The sequence below is a fragment of the Pan paniscus genome, chromosome 17 (genome assembly GCF_029289425.2).
Source record: "Pan paniscus chromosome 17, NHGRI_mPanPan1-v2.0_pri, whole genome shotgun sequence".
Taxonomy (NCBI): domain Eukaryota; kingdom Metazoa; phylum Chordata; class Mammalia; order Primates; family Hominidae; genus Pan; species Pan paniscus.
In genome coordinates, this window is record NC_073266.2 from 29,333,402 (window position 1) to 29,354,535 (window position 21,134).

General features: G+C 39.7%; 1 protein-coding gene across 3 annotated transcripts in view; it reads right to left on the minus strand.

The window, feature by feature from the left end:
- Positions 1-17,758, minus strand: part of NDUFV2 (NADH:ubiquinone oxidoreductase core subunit V2) — a 32,512-nt gene extending 14,754 nt beyond the window's left edge. Inside the window, exons 1-5 of one of the 3 annotated variants that reach the window (XM_034943943.3) lie at positions 16,990-17,106; positions 15,858-16,013; positions 1,684-1,749; positions 210-272; positions 8-124 (exon numbers count right to left, since the gene is read on the minus strand). In XM_034943943.3, coding sequence (XP_034799834.1) covers positions 8-124; positions 210-272; positions 1,684-1,749; positions 15,858-15,905 — 294 coding nt within the window. In that variant the 5' untranslated portion in view covers positions 15,906-16,013; positions 16,990-17,106. Of the gene's footprint in view, positions 1-7; positions 125-209; positions 273-1,683; positions 1,750-15,857; positions 16,014-16,989 lie in introns of all 3 variants that reach the window. The other 2 variants (XR_003026282.4, XM_003809325.5) reach the window with 2 other exon arrangements.
- Positions 17,759-21,134: the final 3,376 nt, after the last annotated feature.

The following is a 21,134-nucleotide window of genomic DNA, read 5'->3' on the forward strand; positions in this document are numbered from 1 at the left end:
CCAGTACCTTGTTCATAGCAGAGATGGGCAACCACCCATTCTGCCTTTGGGCTAAATCCAGGACTGGAAGAACAGCTGCTGCTTTATGGCCTTCTGGATAGTTTTTTACAATTGCCTCTATCCTCTGTATAAAAGAAAGAACATCATTTTATACATCTAGAAAATATTACCTATTTGGTAAATTAATTATAATGTTAATTTAGCCGTACCTTATAGTTTTCTGGTGTGAAATCAAATGGAGTATCAGGGTTATTCTCAGGAGTATCTCTGTGCTACACAACAAAAACAGTTTTTCAGACTTATCCAAATTCTCTCAAGTGTGAATAACACTGTACATTACTATACTATTACTTATTGTTTAATCTCTCCATTTTAATTCCAACATGATATATACCACCCTATCCTTCCATCAAAAAGAATGTCTAAACACACATTTGATGAGTATGATTACCAAAGTAAAGTTAGCAGAATTTAAAAATTTACAAAGGACCATTTAAAGAATAAGAGAAGTACCTTTAGGACCAAAAAAACCCAAACAACAAAAAGTGTTATCCAGCTTCATTAGAGAATAAGATCTTCTGATAGAATTACCAAAACATTACCAATTATTGGAAGCCTTTATGAAATTAAAACACAAAATTTTAAATGTGAACATATGTGTATTTTCCCAAAAGCAAGGGTATCAGATTGTCAAAGGGATCTGGGATCCAAAAGGGTTAAGACCCATTACTTTAGGAGGGTACAAAAGGACCATCTTAAAAAAAAAAAAAAAAAAACAGCACCATCTCTTTCCCACGTTTTCCATAATAGCCAACAGCAAGAAGCTTTATCTCTTCTTAAAAGAGCAGAAGCAGGCCCTCTTCAAAAACTGACAAGAAATGGCATGTCAACAGGAAATCAAATGAGTCACACTGAGATTAACACTTACGATCAATTAATGTTATGTATGTGTGGTGAATACAGAAATGAATCTCTTGATATGTTAACTCTCAGAGTTCTGCTTTTTAAAGGACATAAGCCAAAAGAGGAAAGAAAACAGACACTCTGGACAATGATCTCAAATATGTGGCCAATTTGATGCTTGATATATAGCAGGAAGCTACTTCTTACACCACTAACTCTAAATCATCACACAAGTCCACTATATTGCCTTTATACTAGATTAATCCCTGAAAACTGCACCTTGTCAGAAAAGGGAGATATCTTATCCTTTCCAAATTGTGCAACTAATCTGGGGAGTTCACAGACTTCTATTTATAGTTAAAACTCCGGAAACTAAAAATATAAAGACCAGCTGCTAATCTAGTTACTACATTACTAAAATCCATGAGTTTCAAACTAGTGTCATTTTGGGATTCAACAAGTTACAATCTCCAAACTCTCAGTAAGCCAACATGACTGAGAACCCAAAGTGTGATGAGAATCAGGTTAGGGCTCACACAGTAATTTCACTGGAAATAAATTCTTATTCCCAGAGTTTTCCTGATACTAATTTAAACTCATGAGGTTCAACTGGAACCAACATCTTTTGAAATGTAGTAAATTCAATTAGCTATATGTAAATTCCCACGATGACCATCATATATCAAAGACAATGGTATTTAAGATATTTTGGATTTTTACAATGGATTTACCCCAATTTCCAAGTCTTTTCTTTCCAAAGAAATCTAAGTAATTACTTACCACAAATAAAGCTCCTCCAGCTCCATTTTGCATAGCTGTCTTATGCAAATTCCTTACATGTCTTCCCTAAAATTTAAAATTTTAAGAAAGTTTAGTGAATCATAGCCTTAAAAAATGTTTCATAAAGAAATACTTTAGGATTCATAATTTACAACAATGGAATCAACTTATAAAAGATCTTAAGAAATATGGTATTCTACCCTATCCATCTCTATTTCAGGAGAGTTATTTTACAAATGGAGATTCAAAGCCAAGGTTCACCCACCTAACATCACACACACCAGTCAATAGGAGAACCAGGACAACCCAGATCTGCTGACTTGTGTACCTTCCTGCCACGCTCTGCTGGCATGCATTTGGAGAATTAATGTACTATTAACTTCTTGACTTTCACTTTTGTCTGAATCAACTTGGATGCCAGCTTTCACTTAGTGTGAACCTTCATAAACATGTTTTCATTCTGTACAAATGAGTCATATACTCTGTACAAATGAGTCAACTGTATCCTCCTTTTCAATCCTTTACTAAATTAGTTCTGAAACTCCAGCCGTAAAAAGTAGTTTCTGGCCGGGTGTGGTGGCTCATGCCTGTAATCCCAGCACTTTGGGAGGCTAAGGCAAGGAGATCACGAGGTCAAGAGATCGAGACCATCCTGGCCAACATGGTAAAACCCCATCTCTACTAAGAACACAAAAATTAGCTGGGCGTGGTGGCGCACGCTGGTAGTCCCAGCTACTCGGGAGGCTTAGAGGCTTAGGCAGGAGAATCGCCTGAACCCGGGAGGCAGAGGTTGCAGTGAGCCGAGATCGCGCCACCGCACTCCAGCCTGAGCAGCAGAGCAAGGCTCCGTCTCAAAAAAAAAAAAAAAAAGTAGTTTCAGAAAGCTATTTATGATGCTATGCGGACTGACAATGTTCAGTTGCTTTGGAAGGAATCTGATTATTCTCTCAGCTGCATTTCATTTCTCTTTGCCCTCTTGCTCCTACCCTCCACTCCTACCCTGTCCATCGCCCCCAAGTATTTCAACTACTGTTCTGGATTCCTCCAATTTCTGAGTTCTACTAACCGCAGACGGCAGAACACTGGCTGGGTTAAACCAAGCATGGAACTAGCAAAGAGTTGGACAATTCAAAGGCAAACATAGAAGAAAGTAAACGGAGTAATATAACACAATAGTATATTTAACTTTACCCTAGGTCCAAATGATATTTCAGTTGAAGAAATATTAATAAATAAGTTTACATGGAACATCTGCTTTAATTAACAAGAAAAGACTAAGGTACAGGATGTGAGACACACATACAAAAGATGGGAGTGATAAATATCAATTTCAGGATAATTGGAAGGCAGGGAGGGATACAGTCAGAGGTGCACAAGGGGGCTTTGATTGTGTTGGTTTTGTTTTGAAAAATTGACTGAAACTAAAATTTAGAAGACAGTCGCTGTCATCTTAGCTCAGAAAATTTTTTTAATCGAGTAACAATTTTTGAGTAACATCAGTGAGTTACTTAACTAAATTCTGAGAGAAAAGACTGTATACTTATAATAAAAGAAGGATTAATTTTAAGAGTAGGGAAAGTATTCAGTCTTCTCCTAATTTCTGAACACTAACATTTTCTGTTTATTGGCTTTTTATCCACTCCTTGCAGGTTGTCCTCAGGGCTCAGTTCACACTCCTATCTTCTTTTCTCTATAAAGCCTTTGCCTCTGAGAACTCATCCATTAACTTGACAGTGATGAGTCTTAAATCTTACACACGTTTGATGACAAGAGGCTAACAGCCTGAAGAGATCATAAATGCATTTTAAAAATGAGTAAAGATCATGAACAAAAGTTTCACAGAATTCAAATTGCTTAGTAGTAACTAAAAACATACAACTTAAAATAACATTACTAGTTATCAAACTACCAAGTATATTTTTTCTTTTAAGATAGCATTCCATTCTGTTGAGCATATAGAGGAACAAGCACACTTAAAAATTCATATAGCCTTTTAGAAAGCAAATTACCATGATATATGGAAAGCCTAAATAAGTGTCTTTTTTTTTTTTTTGGAGACGGAGTTTCGCTCTTGTTGCCCAGGCTGGAGTTCAATGGCATGATCTCGGCTCACCACAACCTCTGCCTCCCGGGTTCAAGCGATTCTCCTACCTCAGCCTCCCAAGTAGCTGGGATTACAGGCATGTGCCACTACGTCTGGATAATTTTTTGTATTTCTAGTAGAGACGGAAAAGGTTTCTCCATGTTGGTCAGGCTGGTCTTGAACTCCCGATGTCAAGTGATCTGCCCCGCCTCAGCTCCCCAAAGTGGTGGAATTACAGGCGTGAGCCACTGCGCCCGGCCCCAAGTGTCCATTTTTTAATTTAGTAATTCTAACCTAGGTATTTTTCCTGCAGTACAAAATGAGGATAAAGCTTTACATGAAAACATGTTGTTCCTATTATGTTTATTGCAGCAAAAACACAACCTAAAAACCCAATCTGAGCACGTTTTAACTAAATACTAATAATTCTGACACTAGAACGTTATGTAGCTAACAAAAATATGTCGTAAAAATAATCATGTAGAAACTGGAATCAGGGTTAAACAAAACAAAAAAAACAAAAATGCATAAATCATCATCCCAATTACATTAAATACAGACACTGATTAAAAGACTAGAAGGCCATAAATAATTAAAAGTGCTTATCTCTTATTACGATGTTAATGAAATAAGGGACTCTTATTTTACATTTTTTATATTTTTCTCTATTTTCCAAATTTCCTATTAGCATGGATTAACTGGCCAAAAAAATCCTACTTAAAATAAAACACTCATCAGGTATAAGAAAAACTTATCTCTATTGTAAAACCTATTTCTCCTTCTAACCTCCTTGTATATCAAATTAAATACCACCAAATGTCTAAATTAAAATAGCTTCCATTTTGGATTAATATTTGATCCCTTTCTCATTAATCCAAGATCTGTCATGTACTTTTACTTAAAATAAAAATATAGAGATAATCTTGAAAATTATTCTTTAGGCTTATGTTGCTACATATTGGAAAATCTATTCTGAGGCATTCTCTTGCTGACTTGTAAAGCTCTGGATACGCACATGAGTTCACAGACATATTTCTAAAGTGGTTTGAAGTCCAAATCGTTGAAGACAGACTACTGATTGAGAAGGGTCAGGATAAAATAGCTAAACTCTAGGAAAAAGACAGACTTTCAGATTTTTCATAGTTGTTGAGGCCTTGGGTTTAGATTACCATTCTGCCACTTACTAACATCTCACCTTGTACAACTCACTTAATTTTTTTTTAAGCCTCAATTTCTGTACCTATAAAACAGGGTTATCTTCTTATTGGACTATTTTGAGATGTAAGTAAAGTTTCTCTGAAAGTACTATATAACCTGTAAAGCATTATCACCTGCTTAACTGACACAAGGATAAAACATTTGATAACTAAAAAAAAAAAAAAAGATCCAAACAACTGCATTTTAAAACTACACCTATTTTTTAAAAATTGTGCTGTTAGTTGACTTTATCAAAGAGTTACTGTCAAACACAACATACTGCCAATATTCTTGCATTTGCACATAATTATTTTTTCTTTATATCCATATGTATAAGGCTTATACTTTTTCTAGTAAAATTATAATGTATTTGATGGTTAAAAAACCATCTACTTCTCCACTGAAATTAATTCATAAATTTCTCTTTTAGTTAAAGAAAGTGGGGAAGGAGGAAGAAATAGGCTGGTAGAAAGATTTCCATGGGTCTTAGGTTTGTGCATTTGGTGAGCAGCAGCACTGAACAGCTTTTGTTTCAGACCATCTTTTCTATTATTTTTGTACAAAATACCTTCTCCTGGGGCAAAAGTTGAGTGAGTTTTCTTACAGACAGGGTTTCCCAAGCTCAAGGTCCCTTAGCAGTGATGCACAGCACTCACCTGGGCTGTTCCATGTCACTCCCGTTGTAGCAGGACAAGCCACAGACAAAACCCCTCAGACACTGAGAAGGAAGGGCTTTATTCAGCCGGGAGCTTTGGCAAGACTCTTGTCTCCAACAACCAAGCTCCCCAAGTGACCAATTCCTGTCCCTTTTAGGGGCTCACAACTCTAAGGGGGTCTGTTTGGGAGGGTCGTGATCGATTGAGCAAGCAGGGGGTAGAATGGAACAGAACAGGACAGGGATTTTCACAGTGCTTTTCTATACAATGTCTGTAATCTATAGATAACCAATTAGGTCAGGGGTTGATCTTTACCAGGCCCAGGGTGTGGCACCGGGCTGTCTGCTTGTGGATTTCATTTCTGCCTTTTAGTTTTTACTTCTTCTTTTTTTGGAGGCAGAAATTGGGCATAAGACAATATGAGGGGTGGTCTCCTCCCTTACCGTGAGATATGAATGTCAAAGGGAACTAACATGAAGTTCATGCTGCCTACTGACCCAGGATGCTGCCTCCTGCCAACATCCATGAAACTGAGGCAGGTTAACTTGTTAGCTTACAAATGGGGTAAAATTTCAGATCTGTCAAAGTTCTTAAGAAAGTCAATAAAATCTAGAAATGTGCCAGTTTCCATATTTTACTGCTTTTTCTATCAAAATATCTCAACAGAGACATCATAAAAGAAACCAGTAACAGCTGCTGTCTCTAAGGAGAGGAATCAAGATCTGGAGTGGGAAGAAAATTTAGTCTTTACTGCCAGGCAGAATATTAAACACTTTCCATGAAATACATCTCTTAATGCTCTCAAGAAGCATTAAATACCTATCAAGTACCTATGTACCTATGAAATACATACTGTTATTATTCTGTTTTTACAAATGAGGAAACAGGCTCTGGAGCTGAGCTTTTAACTGTTTTGTTATATTGTCTCTCCATATGTAGAGTATTTATGGAATATTAGATAACAGTGATACATCCCACTTTCAGAGGTGTTAGAATGTGGAAAGTTAGAAGGTGGGATGTATCATGGGTTAACATATATAATATATGCAACATATATTTTTTATCATAATACATATTCTTGTATCCCTACTCTGTACTGTTATGTATATATACTATAATATGTAGCCTTGCTTACTGTTTGAATTTTTTGCCATTATATGTATTACATTTAAACTTTTAAAAACCAATGAAGGGCCGGGTACAGTGGCTCATGCCTGTAATCCCAGCACTTTGGGAGGCCAAGGCAAGCGTATCACTTGAGGTCAGGAGTTCAAGACCAGCCTGGCCAACGTGGTGAAACTGCATCTCTACCAAAAAATACAAAAATTGGCCGGGTGTGGTGGCGCACACCTGTAGTCCCAGCTACTCAGGAGGCTGAGGTGGGAGAATCGCCTGAACCTGGGAGGTGAAGGTTGCAGTGAGCTGAGATCACACCACTGCACTCCAGTCTGGGTGACAAAGTGAGACCCTGTCTCAAAACAAAAACAAACAAAAAAACCCAATGAAGTCTTTAGTTCTTTCCCTGTCTTACTATCACCACTATTTCAGACATTATTTCATGTCTGTGCATTACTGTAAGTCTTCTGGCTGATCCCTTTTTCTCAATCCAAAACATCCTGTCTAATATCACCAAACTAATTTTAAAAGTACCATCCTTCTGGCCAGGCACAGTGGCTCACGTCTGTAAACCCAGCACTTTGGGAGGCCAAGGTGGGCAGATCACAAAGTCAGGAGTTCGAGATCAGCCTGGCCAATATGGTAAAACCCCATCTCTACTAAAAATACAAAAATTCACCGCGTGTGGTGGTGCACACCTGTAGTCCCAGCTACTTGGGAGGCTGAGGCAGGAGAATTGCTTGAACCCAGGAGGTGGAGGTTGCAGTGAGCTGAGATCGAGCCACTGCATTCCTGCCTGGGCGACAGAGCGAGATTCTCTATCAAAAAAAAACAAAAAAACCCTTCTGATGCTGAGTGTGGTGTAAAAGATGACCAACACCAAACACGTTCTAGTATATGAAATGTCAATTTCATCATTTCTAAAAAACACATTTTCCACATTCTAGCACCTCTGAAGGTGGGATGTATCACTGTTATCTAATATTCCATAAATATCCTATGTATGGAGAGACAATATAGCAAAATGGCTAAAAGCTCAGCTCTAGAGCCTGTTTCCTCATTTACAAAAACAGAAAAATAACGGCATGTACTTCATAGGGTTCTTGAGAGCATTAAAAGATGTACTTCAGGCCGGGCACAGTGGCTCATGCCTGTAATCCCATCACTTTAGGAGGCTGAGGCGGACGGATCACCTGAGGTCATGAGTTCGAGACCAGCCTAGCCAACATGATGAGACCCCATCCCTACTAAAAATACAAAAATTAGCTGGGCGTGGTGGCACGTGCCTGTAATCCCAGCTAACCAGGAGGCTGAGGCAGGAGAATCGCTTGAACTCAGGATGCAGAAGTTGCAGCGAGCCCAGCTCGTGCCACAGCACTCCAGCCTGGGCAACAGAGTGAGATTCTGTCTCGGGGGAAAAAAAAAAAAGATGTACTTCATGTAAAGTGCTTAATATTCTGCTTGGCAGATGGTAAGTACTGTATTAGTGTTGGCTATCATTAGCTATTATTATTAGAAGTACTATGTGTCAGGCACTAAGCTTTTTACACATTATTTAATTCTTAAAGTTTCCTGCAAGGTGGGTATTATTCCCAGAAATTTAAATGAGTTATGGAAACTTCTCAAGGTTAGGTCACATCACTAATTATTGGCAGAAATTATGTTAGATCCTAGGGCCAGATGACTACAAAGGCCATGACCTTATTATTAGCCACCTGACTGTTTGATGACATCAAAGCTTTAAAAGAACATAGTAGGTCTAAGAAACCAAGGAGTTTAAGGAAGAAAATCAGGCCTCCATATATACAGGCAGGCAGATAAGAAATGAAAAGCCCTGCCTCCTTGGCTTACAATGCTCCTGTTAAGAGAGAAAGATGCAAGTTATTTAATCTTTTTTTAATCCTTGCCACCCTTCTCTTCTATTCCTGCAAAAAAACCTGAATGTATACACACTAGCATAACATTTGAGCAACTTAATTTCAAAGTCCGAAGTCGACCTCTTCAAAATTGTATAAGAAGGGCTGAGATAATGTGATGCAAGTTATTTAATCTTTTTTTAATCCTTGCCACCCTTCTCTTCTATTCCTGCAAAAAACCTGAATGTATACACACTAGCATAACATTTGAGCAACTTAATTTCAAAGTCTGAAGTCGACCTCTTCAAAATTGTATAAGAAGGGCTGAGATAATGTTTATAAAATAAAAGAAGCTGGCCAGACATGGTGGCTCACACCCATAATCCCAGAACTTTGGAAAGCCAAGCCCCATAGATCGCTTGAAGCCAGGGGTTTGATATCAGCGTGGGCAACATGGTGAAACCCTGTCTCTACAAAAAATTCAAAAGTTAGCCAGGCATGGTGGCACATGCCTGTAGTCCCAGCTACTTGAGAGGCTGAGGTGGGAGCATCGCTTGCGCCCAAGAGGTTGAGGTTGCAGCAAGCCATGATCATGCACTGCACCCAAGCCTGGGAGACAGAGTGAGACCCTGTCTCAAAAAAGTAGTAAGTAAACAAACAATAAAGAAAGAAACAAACTAAATAGTGAAGATAAACTGATAAATCTTAGCCCTCAGTTTTTTTCAACTGGCATAAACTGTTATTCATCCCTATCAAGTTACAGGTGGCCTGAAAATGGCTTTGAAAATTGTTTTTTTGGTGTGTTTAAAGAATATCACCTATTTTACATTCATTGTAATGTCTATGTCAGACACTTTCAATAAAGGAATAAAACATTAAAAGTTCTCATTAACATCTTTACACTACTTACTGGGCCATTTCAATTTTGTTTCACTTTGAAATAAAGAGGCATTCCAGGACCAGGCTTACAACTGGAAAAAACAACCTAGCTAGGCTGGAATGATTCAAAGAATAAGCTGAGTTCCCACCCACCCCCTTCTTTGACTACAGTCTAGTCTTTTCTCTAGAATCTAGCTTCTCATTAGACTCTGAAATGTCTATACCTCAAGAAATTCCAATTGAGTCCAATTGAAAATCCAAGTAACTTCCTTTTTTTAAGAAGAAAAGCATGCAACCAAGTAACTTTTTTAAGTAAATAAGATCATAACCTAATATACAGCTCAAAATTAACAGTGGGTTTGAATTCTAGGTTTTTTTTTTTTTTCAGTGTTTCAGAAGGAAAAGAAAAGATTTAAGCAGGCCAAAACAGTGACTGCCTTTTCGTTGGAGTCAAGTAAACTTGAGTGCCTCTGTGTTAAGCTCTTCTACATACTTTTTTTCGTCGATTCCTAAAAAATCTGTAGTGAGTCATTATTTCCATTTTACATTTAGAGAAACTCAGGCTCAAAGACAGTAACTTGCCCCATACCACACAATTAGTGACAGACCTGGATTTTGAGCCCAGGCTCTTTGAATCTAAGGACCCTGTGCTCTTTCTACCAGCCTTTCCCTTTTACTGTCACTGGCAATACCAATAGCTCAAAATGACAAAAATTAAAGTTTTATATTCTCCCCAATAGGATTCCTTAATTGTCTTTTCATGGGCTCTACTCTTTTTCTGAATTTCTTCTGTTGTTCAAACAATACTACCATCCAACGAAGCTCACTTTTCAGTTCTATCAGACATTTGCGTTATAAATGCATCCAGCTAAGAGAAGTTAATAAGAGACTAAGAAGCTGTAAGACAAAACTGACAGAAGCAGTAATCTAATTAGTCAGAAAGACAAGACTAAGGTCAGGCAATTCAAAAACCCTTCTTTTTTCCTTTATTAGAGGCCAACTAAGGCAAGGAATATACCTTTTAGATGATCCCTAATATTTACAGATTAAATCCACCAAGATATCTATTTGCCTGTGCAAGAGTCACAGTGCACACGTGAAACATCTCTAGTGAATCCAAAGTGGTCTGAGGTCCCTCCGTGCCTTCCTCTCACTGTTCACAACATCTGCTGACTTGTTACCTACAGCCTCCCCTATTGCCAGCTCAAGCAAGAAAACTGAAACCTCCTAAAAATGTCAGGGTCTGCAATACATTCATTCAGACTAGGTAATTTTACATTTTAAAAAAATCCTTGAGGCTGGGTGCAGTGGCTCATGCCTGTAATCCCAGCACTTTGAGAGCCGAGGCAGGTGGATCACTGGAGGTCAGGAGTTTGAGACCAGCCTAGCCAACATGGTGAAACCCCATCTCTACTAAAAGTACAAAAATTAGCCGGGTGTGGTGGCACGCACCTTTAATCCCAGCTACTTGGGAGGCTGAGGCAGGAGAATCGCTTGAACCCGGGAGGCGGAGGTTGCAGTGAGCCAAAATCACGCCACTGAACTCCAGCCTGGGCAACAGAGTAAGACTCTGTCTCAAAAAAAAAAAAAAAAAAAAAAAAAAAAAAAATTCCATGAAAAACAAAAGTTTTTCAGTGCATTTTATTTTAACAAAGTTGATGCTGGGTTAATAATTGTGAAATCTATTTCAAGGATAATCATAAATACAAATGCTTACTCTATGTCAGATCTCATGCTGTAAACTACAAATCTACACTATAATTCATTTATTCCTCTCAGCAAGCCTACCAAGTAGGTATTATCATCTTGTTTTACAGGTGAGAAAATTAAGGCTCAAAGAAGGGGGAAAAACTTTCCCTAGATCACACAGCTAAATAAATGAAATGCCACATACAGATTTTCCTGACTTCAGTACATGCCTTAACCACTAAAATTTAAGTTTTGCTGTATTTTCAGATAGAAATAGGAGGACTTTTACAAACATCCTCCAAATAAAGTTCCATCAGTAATTTACCTAAAAATGTTAATTCAGGTTAAAATGTAAGTAATTTTTACCATACTATGAGAGAATTAACAAATGTAATTTGGCTAAATTTTATATTATAGAAAAGCTGCATGAAGAGCCCAGGTATTACAGGCACTGTGCATTACAGATTAAGATAACAGCATTAATGATTCCAGCCATCTTGACCATATATTAAAGAAAACATTCTTTAGATATCTAAAATCCCACATGGATATAAGCAACAACCAATTGTTCTAAGGACAAGAATAATTTATAGAAATGAAATGCCCATCCAGTGGACCCGGGGTTCAGTCTCGTCTCATGCACTTCAGTGTCTTTGTATATGTAGCTAGCTATACCTACAGCATTATCTCAACTTACACCTTCCACTCATCCATCATGACCAAGGTTAACCTCCTCCTCTTACCCCTTTAAAGCCCCTAAACCTCCATCTCTTACCCCTTTAAAGCCCCTAAACCTCCATCTCTTTTCCCTAAGCAAAGTGAAATCATTTCCCTAGTCTGCTTACACTGGTACACCTTTTATTATTAGAGTGCCTATTAAATTTAAATCTTCACCATACATAGTGATTTCCCTTAGCAACTTCAATTGTTTGAGCAACTTCAGAAAGGTAGATTAAAAACAAAACAAAACAGGACTTGCGAATAAACCCAGCCCTTACTACTGTGTGATCTTGGGCATTTATTTGTCCAGCAATCTTCATATATCTCACATATAAAATGGGGTAACACCTAGCAAAATATCCGACAGATAAAGCCACCTTCCCCCTAACCAAAATGTGTGTAAACTGTCTTTAATGTTTTGTAATGAAAGACATTTCCTACAACTGATTTATAACATGCTTCCTGAACTGATTCAAAAACTAGTGACAAGGTTCCTCATTGGAAAATCAGACTGACTGTCACTCAATAGGTTATACAGCATGGGCAACAGACCTGTAATTTATTACTCAATGTACTGAGCACTAAGGTACTAAACAGTGCCCAAAGAGAAAGGAAAGTCAACTTTTTATTACTTTGAAATGGAAACTGAGTTCAAGTCTCTAATAAAAAGATCCGAGTCTGCAGTTTGCAATAGTGGCCTACTGAACCTCACTGCATAAACTAGTTTGTTCATTCTCTCTCTCCTTAAACTGCTAATTTATGGCTATGGCAGGCAGAATAATGGTCTCCCAAAGATAACCACATCCTAATCCTGGAAACCTGTGAATATTAGTTTACACAACAAAAGAGAATTAAGGCTGCTAATCAGCCGACCTAATAGGGAGATTATCCTGGATTATCTAGGTGGGCCCAATGTCATCAATCACAGGGTTCTTACCAAGTGGAAGAGGAAGGAGAGGCAAGGAAGGATATGTGATGAATGCCAGAAGGAGGGTCGAAGTGATGTGATATAAGAACTAGACTTGCCTTTGCTGGCTTTGGAGATGAAAGAAGGGGCCAAGAGCAGCCTCTAGAAGCTGGAAAAGCCAAGAAAAGACATTCACCTCTAGAGCCTCCAAAAAGGAATGAAGCTTGGGCTACACTTTAATTTTAGCCCACTGAGACCTGTGTCACTTTTAACCTACAGAACTGTAAGGTTAAAAATATAATGTTTTATGCCACAAAGTTTTGTGGAAATTTGTTACAGCAGGAATAAAAAACTAAATGTTTTGGGGTGTTTTTCCTACATTAACTTCTTTAGAGTCCTTTGAGTCACAATGGAGATACACTGGGACATTACAAAATCAAGTTTAAGAATCTCTAATGGAATGGGGAAAACATTTCATTGTACAAAACTTAAAATTTGGAAGGACAAGTACCACCACACAAGATGGCATACTTCTAGTATGGCTAAGTAGACACTGTCAGGGCAAACCACTGAATAATAACTATAAACTCTGGACAAAATATTTTATAAAAACAAAAGCTTTCTGAAGGCACTGGGGAACAACCAAACAGGCAGACATAGAAGGGGAGTCTACATTCATAAAAAACCAATGAGGTTTTTGTTTTTTCTTCACATCTTTTAGCCTGAAGGCAGGCCTCAGTGAGAGTTTGGAACAACAGACATGGTAAAGTGGGAAATCCTAGAAAAGGAAGAGCCAGAAAGGGGGAGGGAGCCCTATACATTCTGTATATAAATTCTACGGAAATCTCTGGCTGAACCCTGAACCATGCATGTACATGCTGCAGACTCCAAGGAGCCTAGCTAAAAGAACGGAACCAATATTTGATCTGCTGCCCACAAGGGATATGGATAGCAACAACAAAACACACTAGTTGGAGGAATAAAACAGGATCTAGAGCCTCTACAACGTATCATTCACAAAATTCAGCATACAATCCAAAATTGTTCAACATATGGGAAACAAACAAAAAAGGAAAACACATTTTCAAGAAAAAAAATCAACTAAGATTACCAGACACAAACTTCAGGACAGCTATAATCATGCCTAAAGACATAAAGGAAAATATCCTCAATGAATGAAAAAATACACAATACAGATGGGTCGCTGACTTACAATTGCCTGTCTTGCAAATCACCAACTTTACAATTGTATGAAAATGATAAGTATTCAGCACGCTCCTCGATTAAGTCCAGATAACCCCACTGTAAACTGAAATTTACATACTTTCAATTTACAATGGGTTTAATCAGGATGTCATCTCATTGTAAGTAAAGGAGCATCTGTAATTGAAAATGCCACCACAACCCTCTCACCTTCGAAACTACAATAGCAGCTTGGCAATGAGGCAGTGGTAAGTTCTAAAGTGGCATCAACATTACAGAAAAACCATGGGCAATTACTGAAGAAGGGAATAAACTTATTCTGATTATCTATTACTCCATAATTTATAACTTTTAGTCAATTACTACAATCACCTATGAGGTATTATCTCAGTTTACAGAAAAGAAAAATGAGGCTCAAAGAGATTAAGATGGCTCAAGATCACACAAACTAATACTTAATTCTAGCCATATTTTAAGCAACGATGAGCTGAAAAGCCTCGTCAAGAGAATGGCAGCTAGCAAAGCAGAAATTAGAATAGGCAATTTCTTTGAAAGCGTAAATAATCTTTAAAGGTTTCTCATTTAGGAAAGGAACTTAGGTAGACTTTTCTCGTACTTTTCTTGATACTTGCTAGGTTTAATGTGAAATCTCACTACTTGTGAAAGGTTAGAAGGGCCTGGTTATATAAGTAATAGAACATCCTCACAATGGAATGCTATGTAGCATTAAAATGACAGTATAGAAATGTCTACTGATAAGGAAAGCTGTTCAGAATACATTACAAAAGAGCAGGCTACCAAACAGTATAAATACCTTTCCATTTTTGTAAAAACAAATTGCCTGTAAGGTCCGTTATGTGTAGACATCAAAATGTTAACAATGGTAATTTCCAGGTTGACAAGACAATGGATGATTTTTATTTTTTGAGCTTACTCTACTTGCTAGTCTCAGTATTGTTTTTTCTACACACGTATGACGTGTGTAATAAAAATTAAACTTATTCATCAACTCAAATATTTATTGTGTACATAGTGCATATCAGGTACTATTTGTTTAAAAAAGGGGGGAGGGTGGAAGGGGGAGGGAGAAGGGGAGACGGATGGAGAGAGAGAAGGAAGGAGGGAGGGAGAGAAAGAGAGTTCCAGAAACATTAAACCTGGATTACAATGGTCCTCCACTACCTCAAGTTGTTCTTTTTCATTAAAACTGCTTTTCAATTTATACTTCTAGCCCCTTTGCCTCAAAAACAAAAGAAACAAAATCTACAAGCACTCTAATTTCTTTTCTTTCTACCATGTCTGATCCTCATCATCTTTCACCTAGCATTCTGCAAGAGCCTCTTATCTACTTAGTCTCCCTGTTTCTGGGTCCAAATCAAACCCATTCCACCCTCAGTCCTATCCGGTGACCTATCCAAAACAGAAACCAGATCTTATTCCTCTACTTTAAAACCTTTCACTGACTCCTGACGGCCTCTAAGATAAAATCAAATTCTTTGTATGGCACGCAAGGAGCTCCAATATCTGGCCCCTGTCTCTCCCTTATTTCATTTGGGAACACACCTTACCTCCAACAGCAGAGGGTGGCTTCTCATACATACCGATCTTTTTCTTGCCAACAAGACTTTAAGTTGTCCTTTCCACCTAGAATACCCTCGGACCCCATGCCCAATCTGTTAGTATTACCTTCAGGAAAAATCTTATGCACCTTGAAACCACATTGGATGACCCTATTCATATCTCTAACACTGTACTTTTACATTGTCTCAACCTTAAAGTTCCTCTTACATGAGACTATCAATTCCAAAAGAACGGGAACTGTCTAAGTCTTTTCCTTATCTGTAATATGAGGAAAAAGTAATACCAACCTCAAAAATGAGATGTGGAATGTAGATATTTAACTCGGTGCTTGGCATACAGAAAACAGTTATCAAATGACTATCATTATTATCCACACTGTTAACTAGAGCTCAGCAGTGCATGACGTACAGTAAGACTTCAAATGTTTATTGAAAGACTGAACTCTGCAAAAAGGAATATTCCCATTTTACAACTGAAGAAACTGAGGAAGATTAACAGCACAAAGTCATAGAGCCACAAAAGGCAGTTAAGCTAACATCCAAACTCCAGTCTAACTCTAAAGCCCTGAATTCATTCTCAATGAATATACACTATCTCCCTCTTGCTGAGAACTGACTTAACCTATTTCACTCTTAGAAAACAAACAAAACTAAGGCTTCTTTCCAGTATTACTTGTGTAACAGGCCCTGTTGTTATAATCGACATTTCTGGAAATCTGCATTTTTAGATTAACGTGAAGGAGTGTTTCAACTTCTCTGCAATTCAATTTCCTTGCCTACCATGAGATGTACTTGGATCTCAAAAAGATCATTTAATCTCTAAAATCCTGTGGTTCTTTAATTGGGTGCTGTTATTTGCGGCGCCGTTCTTTCAGAGTTAGTTTGATACCATTTATTTAGCCAGCATTTCCGATATGCAAAGCACAACTGCAGTAAATCAAACATTGGCCACCCTTTTCCAGCCCTAATGAAGTTCTCCCTAAGCCTTCACGAAGCAAGCCAGAGCTCTCCAGTATGCTGCAACCTAAAAGCATCGAGGTCACTAGGCTTGAAACGAGAGGTGCCTCCTTCGGGGCGGCGGTCTTCGAAACTGATCTGGCCAGAGCAGGCCTAGATTCTGCGCTACAGCAAAACAGCAAAAACAAACAAACATATATATATATATATATCACCAAGCAGCCCCTCTTTTCTGTCCTCCTCGACCAAACTAGGAGTACACTTCCCAGTATGGCAACCCTCCCTCGGGGCTTCTCACGGTGGGGCTGCAGCGGCCTCCCTAAGAGGGCTAAGGCCGCAGTGTCCTTGCCGCCGCCTGCAGGCCCGTGCAGAGCCCAGGGCTCTCCTGCGCCCAAAACTAAGGGAGACACGGAGAGCAAGAGGAGGGCGGCGGCAGCGCCGGGCTCAGCTTGAGCCTCCTTACCCAGTGGGCGGTGAGGCCAGCCGCCCGGGCCCGGAGCGCCGCGGAGAAGAACATGGCGGGCCACACTGTTCACCTTCCCCAGCCGCGCCAGGCGAGAATCCCGAGCGCGCCCAGGGCGCACAGCGTGCGCGCTCCCGACCCCAGGCCTAGGCGACCCGGACGGCACGCCGCTCCCTTCGCCGAGGGGCGGGGGCTGACGGGAGGGAGCGAGGGCGCGCGGGGGCTGCTGGGGCCCTGTGGGCGGAGACTTCCCGGGGGAGGGGCGGGGACCAGTCCGTGCTCGGAAAGGGAGGTGTCCTACGGGCCGCTGCAGGGGTCCCGGCCTTGAAAAGAAGCGTCCCGGAGCTGCACCTTGGGCTCCTGGGTAACGAAGCGCCCGCCTGGATTTATAGGGGTGAGCTTCCCTCATGGAGAGCCTTGTGAGGATTAGCCACCTCCTCTTATATTGCTGTTAGTTAAAAATAAAGTCGGGTTGCAACCCACTATAAATCTTATTCTACATGTTACGAATTCAAGACACAGAGGGCTGCTATCCAGTGTGCTAGCCATAGACACCAAATGTCTTGGTTCCCAATCTTTTGCATTAGAGATATGTGCGACATATTTAGGGGTTAAATGGTATGATGTCTGGAATTTGCTTGAGAATAGTGGGGAGTGGGAGGTGAAAAATAAAGCAAGTTGGCCGTTAAGTAAGGCCATAGAAGCTGCATGGTCGTTCTTATTTACTATTCTCGGTACTTTTGTACATATTAGATATTTTCCATAATAAAGCTGAAAAAAAAACCCCCACTTCCTTCTTCATGTTTGTTTGGTTATCTCTGGAAATTCCAACAAGTATTTATTCAGTAACAGCTCTAATGTGCACAGCACTATTTCCTGGTGTGGACTTCCTCTTGATTTTTTACGTCACTGCCTTCTTTTCTGGAGTGTCACGTCCTGTACCCACCCCCTTCCTTTTGCCCATTTTCTTTGCTATAATAAACTTGTGAATAATTTCTAGAACATTCACAGCAGCACAGGGATTTTAAAAATTTATCCCTCATTAGTTTAAAAACTCAGAAATATTCCATTGCAACCCCTATGAATCATATTTCGCAAATCACAGAATTCAAGACACAGAGGACTGCTGCCCAGTGAGCTAGAAATAGATACCAAATGCCTTGGTTCCCACTCCTTTGCCTTATATTTTATGTTAGTTTGCCTCTCCTAAATTAGCTTCAGTATTTCCCTTTAAAAGGGAAAGACAGTCTGGCCCTTAATGTAAATGTATTTTGTTATAAAGTTACCTAAATACTTATACACCTGGCCGGGCGCGTGGCTCACGCCTGTAATCCCAGCACTTTGGGAGGCTGAGGCGGGCAGATCACGAGGTCAGGAGATCGAGACCATCCTGGCTAATACGGTGAAACCCTGTCTCTACTGAAAATACAAGACATTAGCCGGGCATGGTGGCAGGCGCCTGTAGTCCCAGCTACTCGGGAGGCTGAGGCAGGAGAATGGCGTGAACCCGGGAGGCGGAGCTTGCAGTGAGCCGAGATCGCGCCACTGCACTCCAGCCTGGGCGACGGAGCGAGACTCCGTCTCAAAAATAAAAAATAAAAATACTTATACACCTAACACTATTGTGCACATACTTACTGTTCTTATACAACTAAAGCCAAAACATGTCACAAATACTTGATGGATGAGATAGACATTATATGGATTCTTTTTGAATCTGTAATGCATGCTTTTACTGGATTTTATTAGGGCATTCTCTGACTCCCAATCCAGATTAGTCCTCAAGATACCGTCCCAAAATATGCCTGCCCGCACTTTCACTACTACATTTACGACCAGATTATAACCTCCATGGGTGGAGAAACCTGCCCTTCCTATATTGTTTGGTTCAGCAACTTGCACTATACTTGGCAAGTGGAAGGCATTCAATAAATATTTGTTGTCTGAATGAAAATCTTGCCCATAGTGCAAATATTCTGCCTACCTAAAAGGGTTAGAATTATGCTCATTTCTATTTGTCTTAGGTCAGAATTATGCTTGTTTCTATGTGTATCGGTGAGAGTGCTTTTCGCTACAAGTAACAGAAGTTCTAACAAGTAGATTAAAGGATACTGGGTTCATTTTCTCACATGAAAAACAATTCCAGAGGTAGAGTAGTTCCAAGGTTAGTTAATTCAACCTTGCCCAAGGATGTCTTCAAAATGTTTAGTGACTTCCATCTTTTTACTCCAACATACTCAGCCGTGACTCCTATTATAGACACAAGATATCTGCAGCAGTTCCAAGTATCATGTACAAATGACAACATTCCAAAGAAGAAAAAGAACTCTTACCTCTAAAGTGTCCCAGATGTTCCTCCAGCAGCCTTCTTGTCTCATTGGCTTACAAGACATAGTGGTTAAGAGGGAATACTCTAGAATCAGACTACGGGGGTTCAGCTGCTGCTTTCTAGCTGCGTGACTTTAGGCAAGTTAGTCTCTCTGGGCTTTGGTTTAATAATGGTACCTTCCTCATGGCTTTATTAGGAGAATGTGAAAGGAAAATAAATCTCGGGACCCCCAAATCACTAAGCCAAGGGAAAAGGCAAGCTGGGAACTATGTCAGGTAAACCTACCTCCCATTTTTTTCCTAAATAAGATAGCTACAAAGATAAAAAGCTACATACCTCCCTCACAATTTGCCCACAAGAAAATTCCTTACGGACAAAGTACAGACAGATCTCGATGTCATCCCTCTGAGGCTCGCGTGAGACAAGAGCATATCTGATTGCTTTCTCTGCCCTATTGTTCATGTAAAAATGCAAATGCACTGAGCCAGACTAAATTTTGTATTCAGTGGAGGGCTGATCAAGGACTCAAAAGAATGCAACCTTCTGTCTCTTATCTACTTAGGATTTGGAAGCTCTCCCTCAAGTTGTCTCGCCTTACCGAAGTGAACCGATGTACATCTTACACATATTGATTGATGTCTCATGTCTCCCTAAAATGTATAAAAGCAAGATGTACCCCAACCACCTTGGGTACAGGTCGGCAGGACCTCCTGAGGCTATGTCAGGGTGCGTCCTTAAGCTTGGCAAAATAAACTTTCTAAATTGATTGAGAACTATCTCTTTTGGTTTACAAGAATGAAATTGAAGTGGCATCACCGTCTGGTGTAAATATCCAGGGTTCGGCATCTCCTGCCAAGAGGATTAAGGAAAGGGACACATGTGGGTGGGTTAAGGAGCGGAAAGTTTAATAGCCAGAAGAAAGGGGAGAGGAGAGCAGCTCCTTGTAAGACGTCCGAAAAAAGGGGCATGGGCGGACCACAGCAGATTTTATAAGCAGGTTTGAGGAGGCAGTGTCTGATTTATGTAGGGCTCACAGATTGGTTTGACCAGGAGTAACGTTTATGTAGCAAGGGGAAGGCTGGTCTCCCAACCCTAATCTTATTATACAAATGGGCTTTCCACTTGGGCAGTGCCATCTAGTCTGCTCCTTACTGTACACGTTGCTGGCAAAAAGAGAAGATGGGGCCGCCACTTTGAACATGCCTCATCCCAGGTAGTATATTCCTATGGGCACAACTGCCAGAATTCACCTGTGCAAGCTTCTAGTTTGCTTGTCTGTCTGCAGCTCGATTTTACAGGCTGCTCTTTGTTAGAAAAGAAAATGATTGGCGGCTGCTTTTTATTAAAAGGGAAACCTTACTGAGGACTCCCATACCCTCACTATCTGCCTAAGCAATTTCTTCTTAACTCCTGTATCGAAATGAGTTGATACCTTTTAAAGTTCTTTAAAAAGTACCTAGCACAGAGTAAATGCTTAGTAAGTGTTAGCCTTCATCATCATCATCACCATCATCAGAATAGAACATTACAATATTAAGATAATTAAGCCACTAATCAGAAAGGAGAATGGAAGGGCTAGTTTGGGGCCCATTAGCTCCTGAACAAAATAGCTCTGCCAGCAAGGAAGGGGCTGAAGAAGTAAATCTAGGTAGGCAACTAACGGGATCATCCACAGTAGACCACCGTCTTTTTGAGTTCATGACCTATAGAGAAAGTGTATATCCCACTGGTGCCTGACACTAATCAAGGACTTACCAGGTGCCCCCAATTTCTATTACCTAGGAACAGAACCAAAAAGTGCAAAGAGTAATGTTTA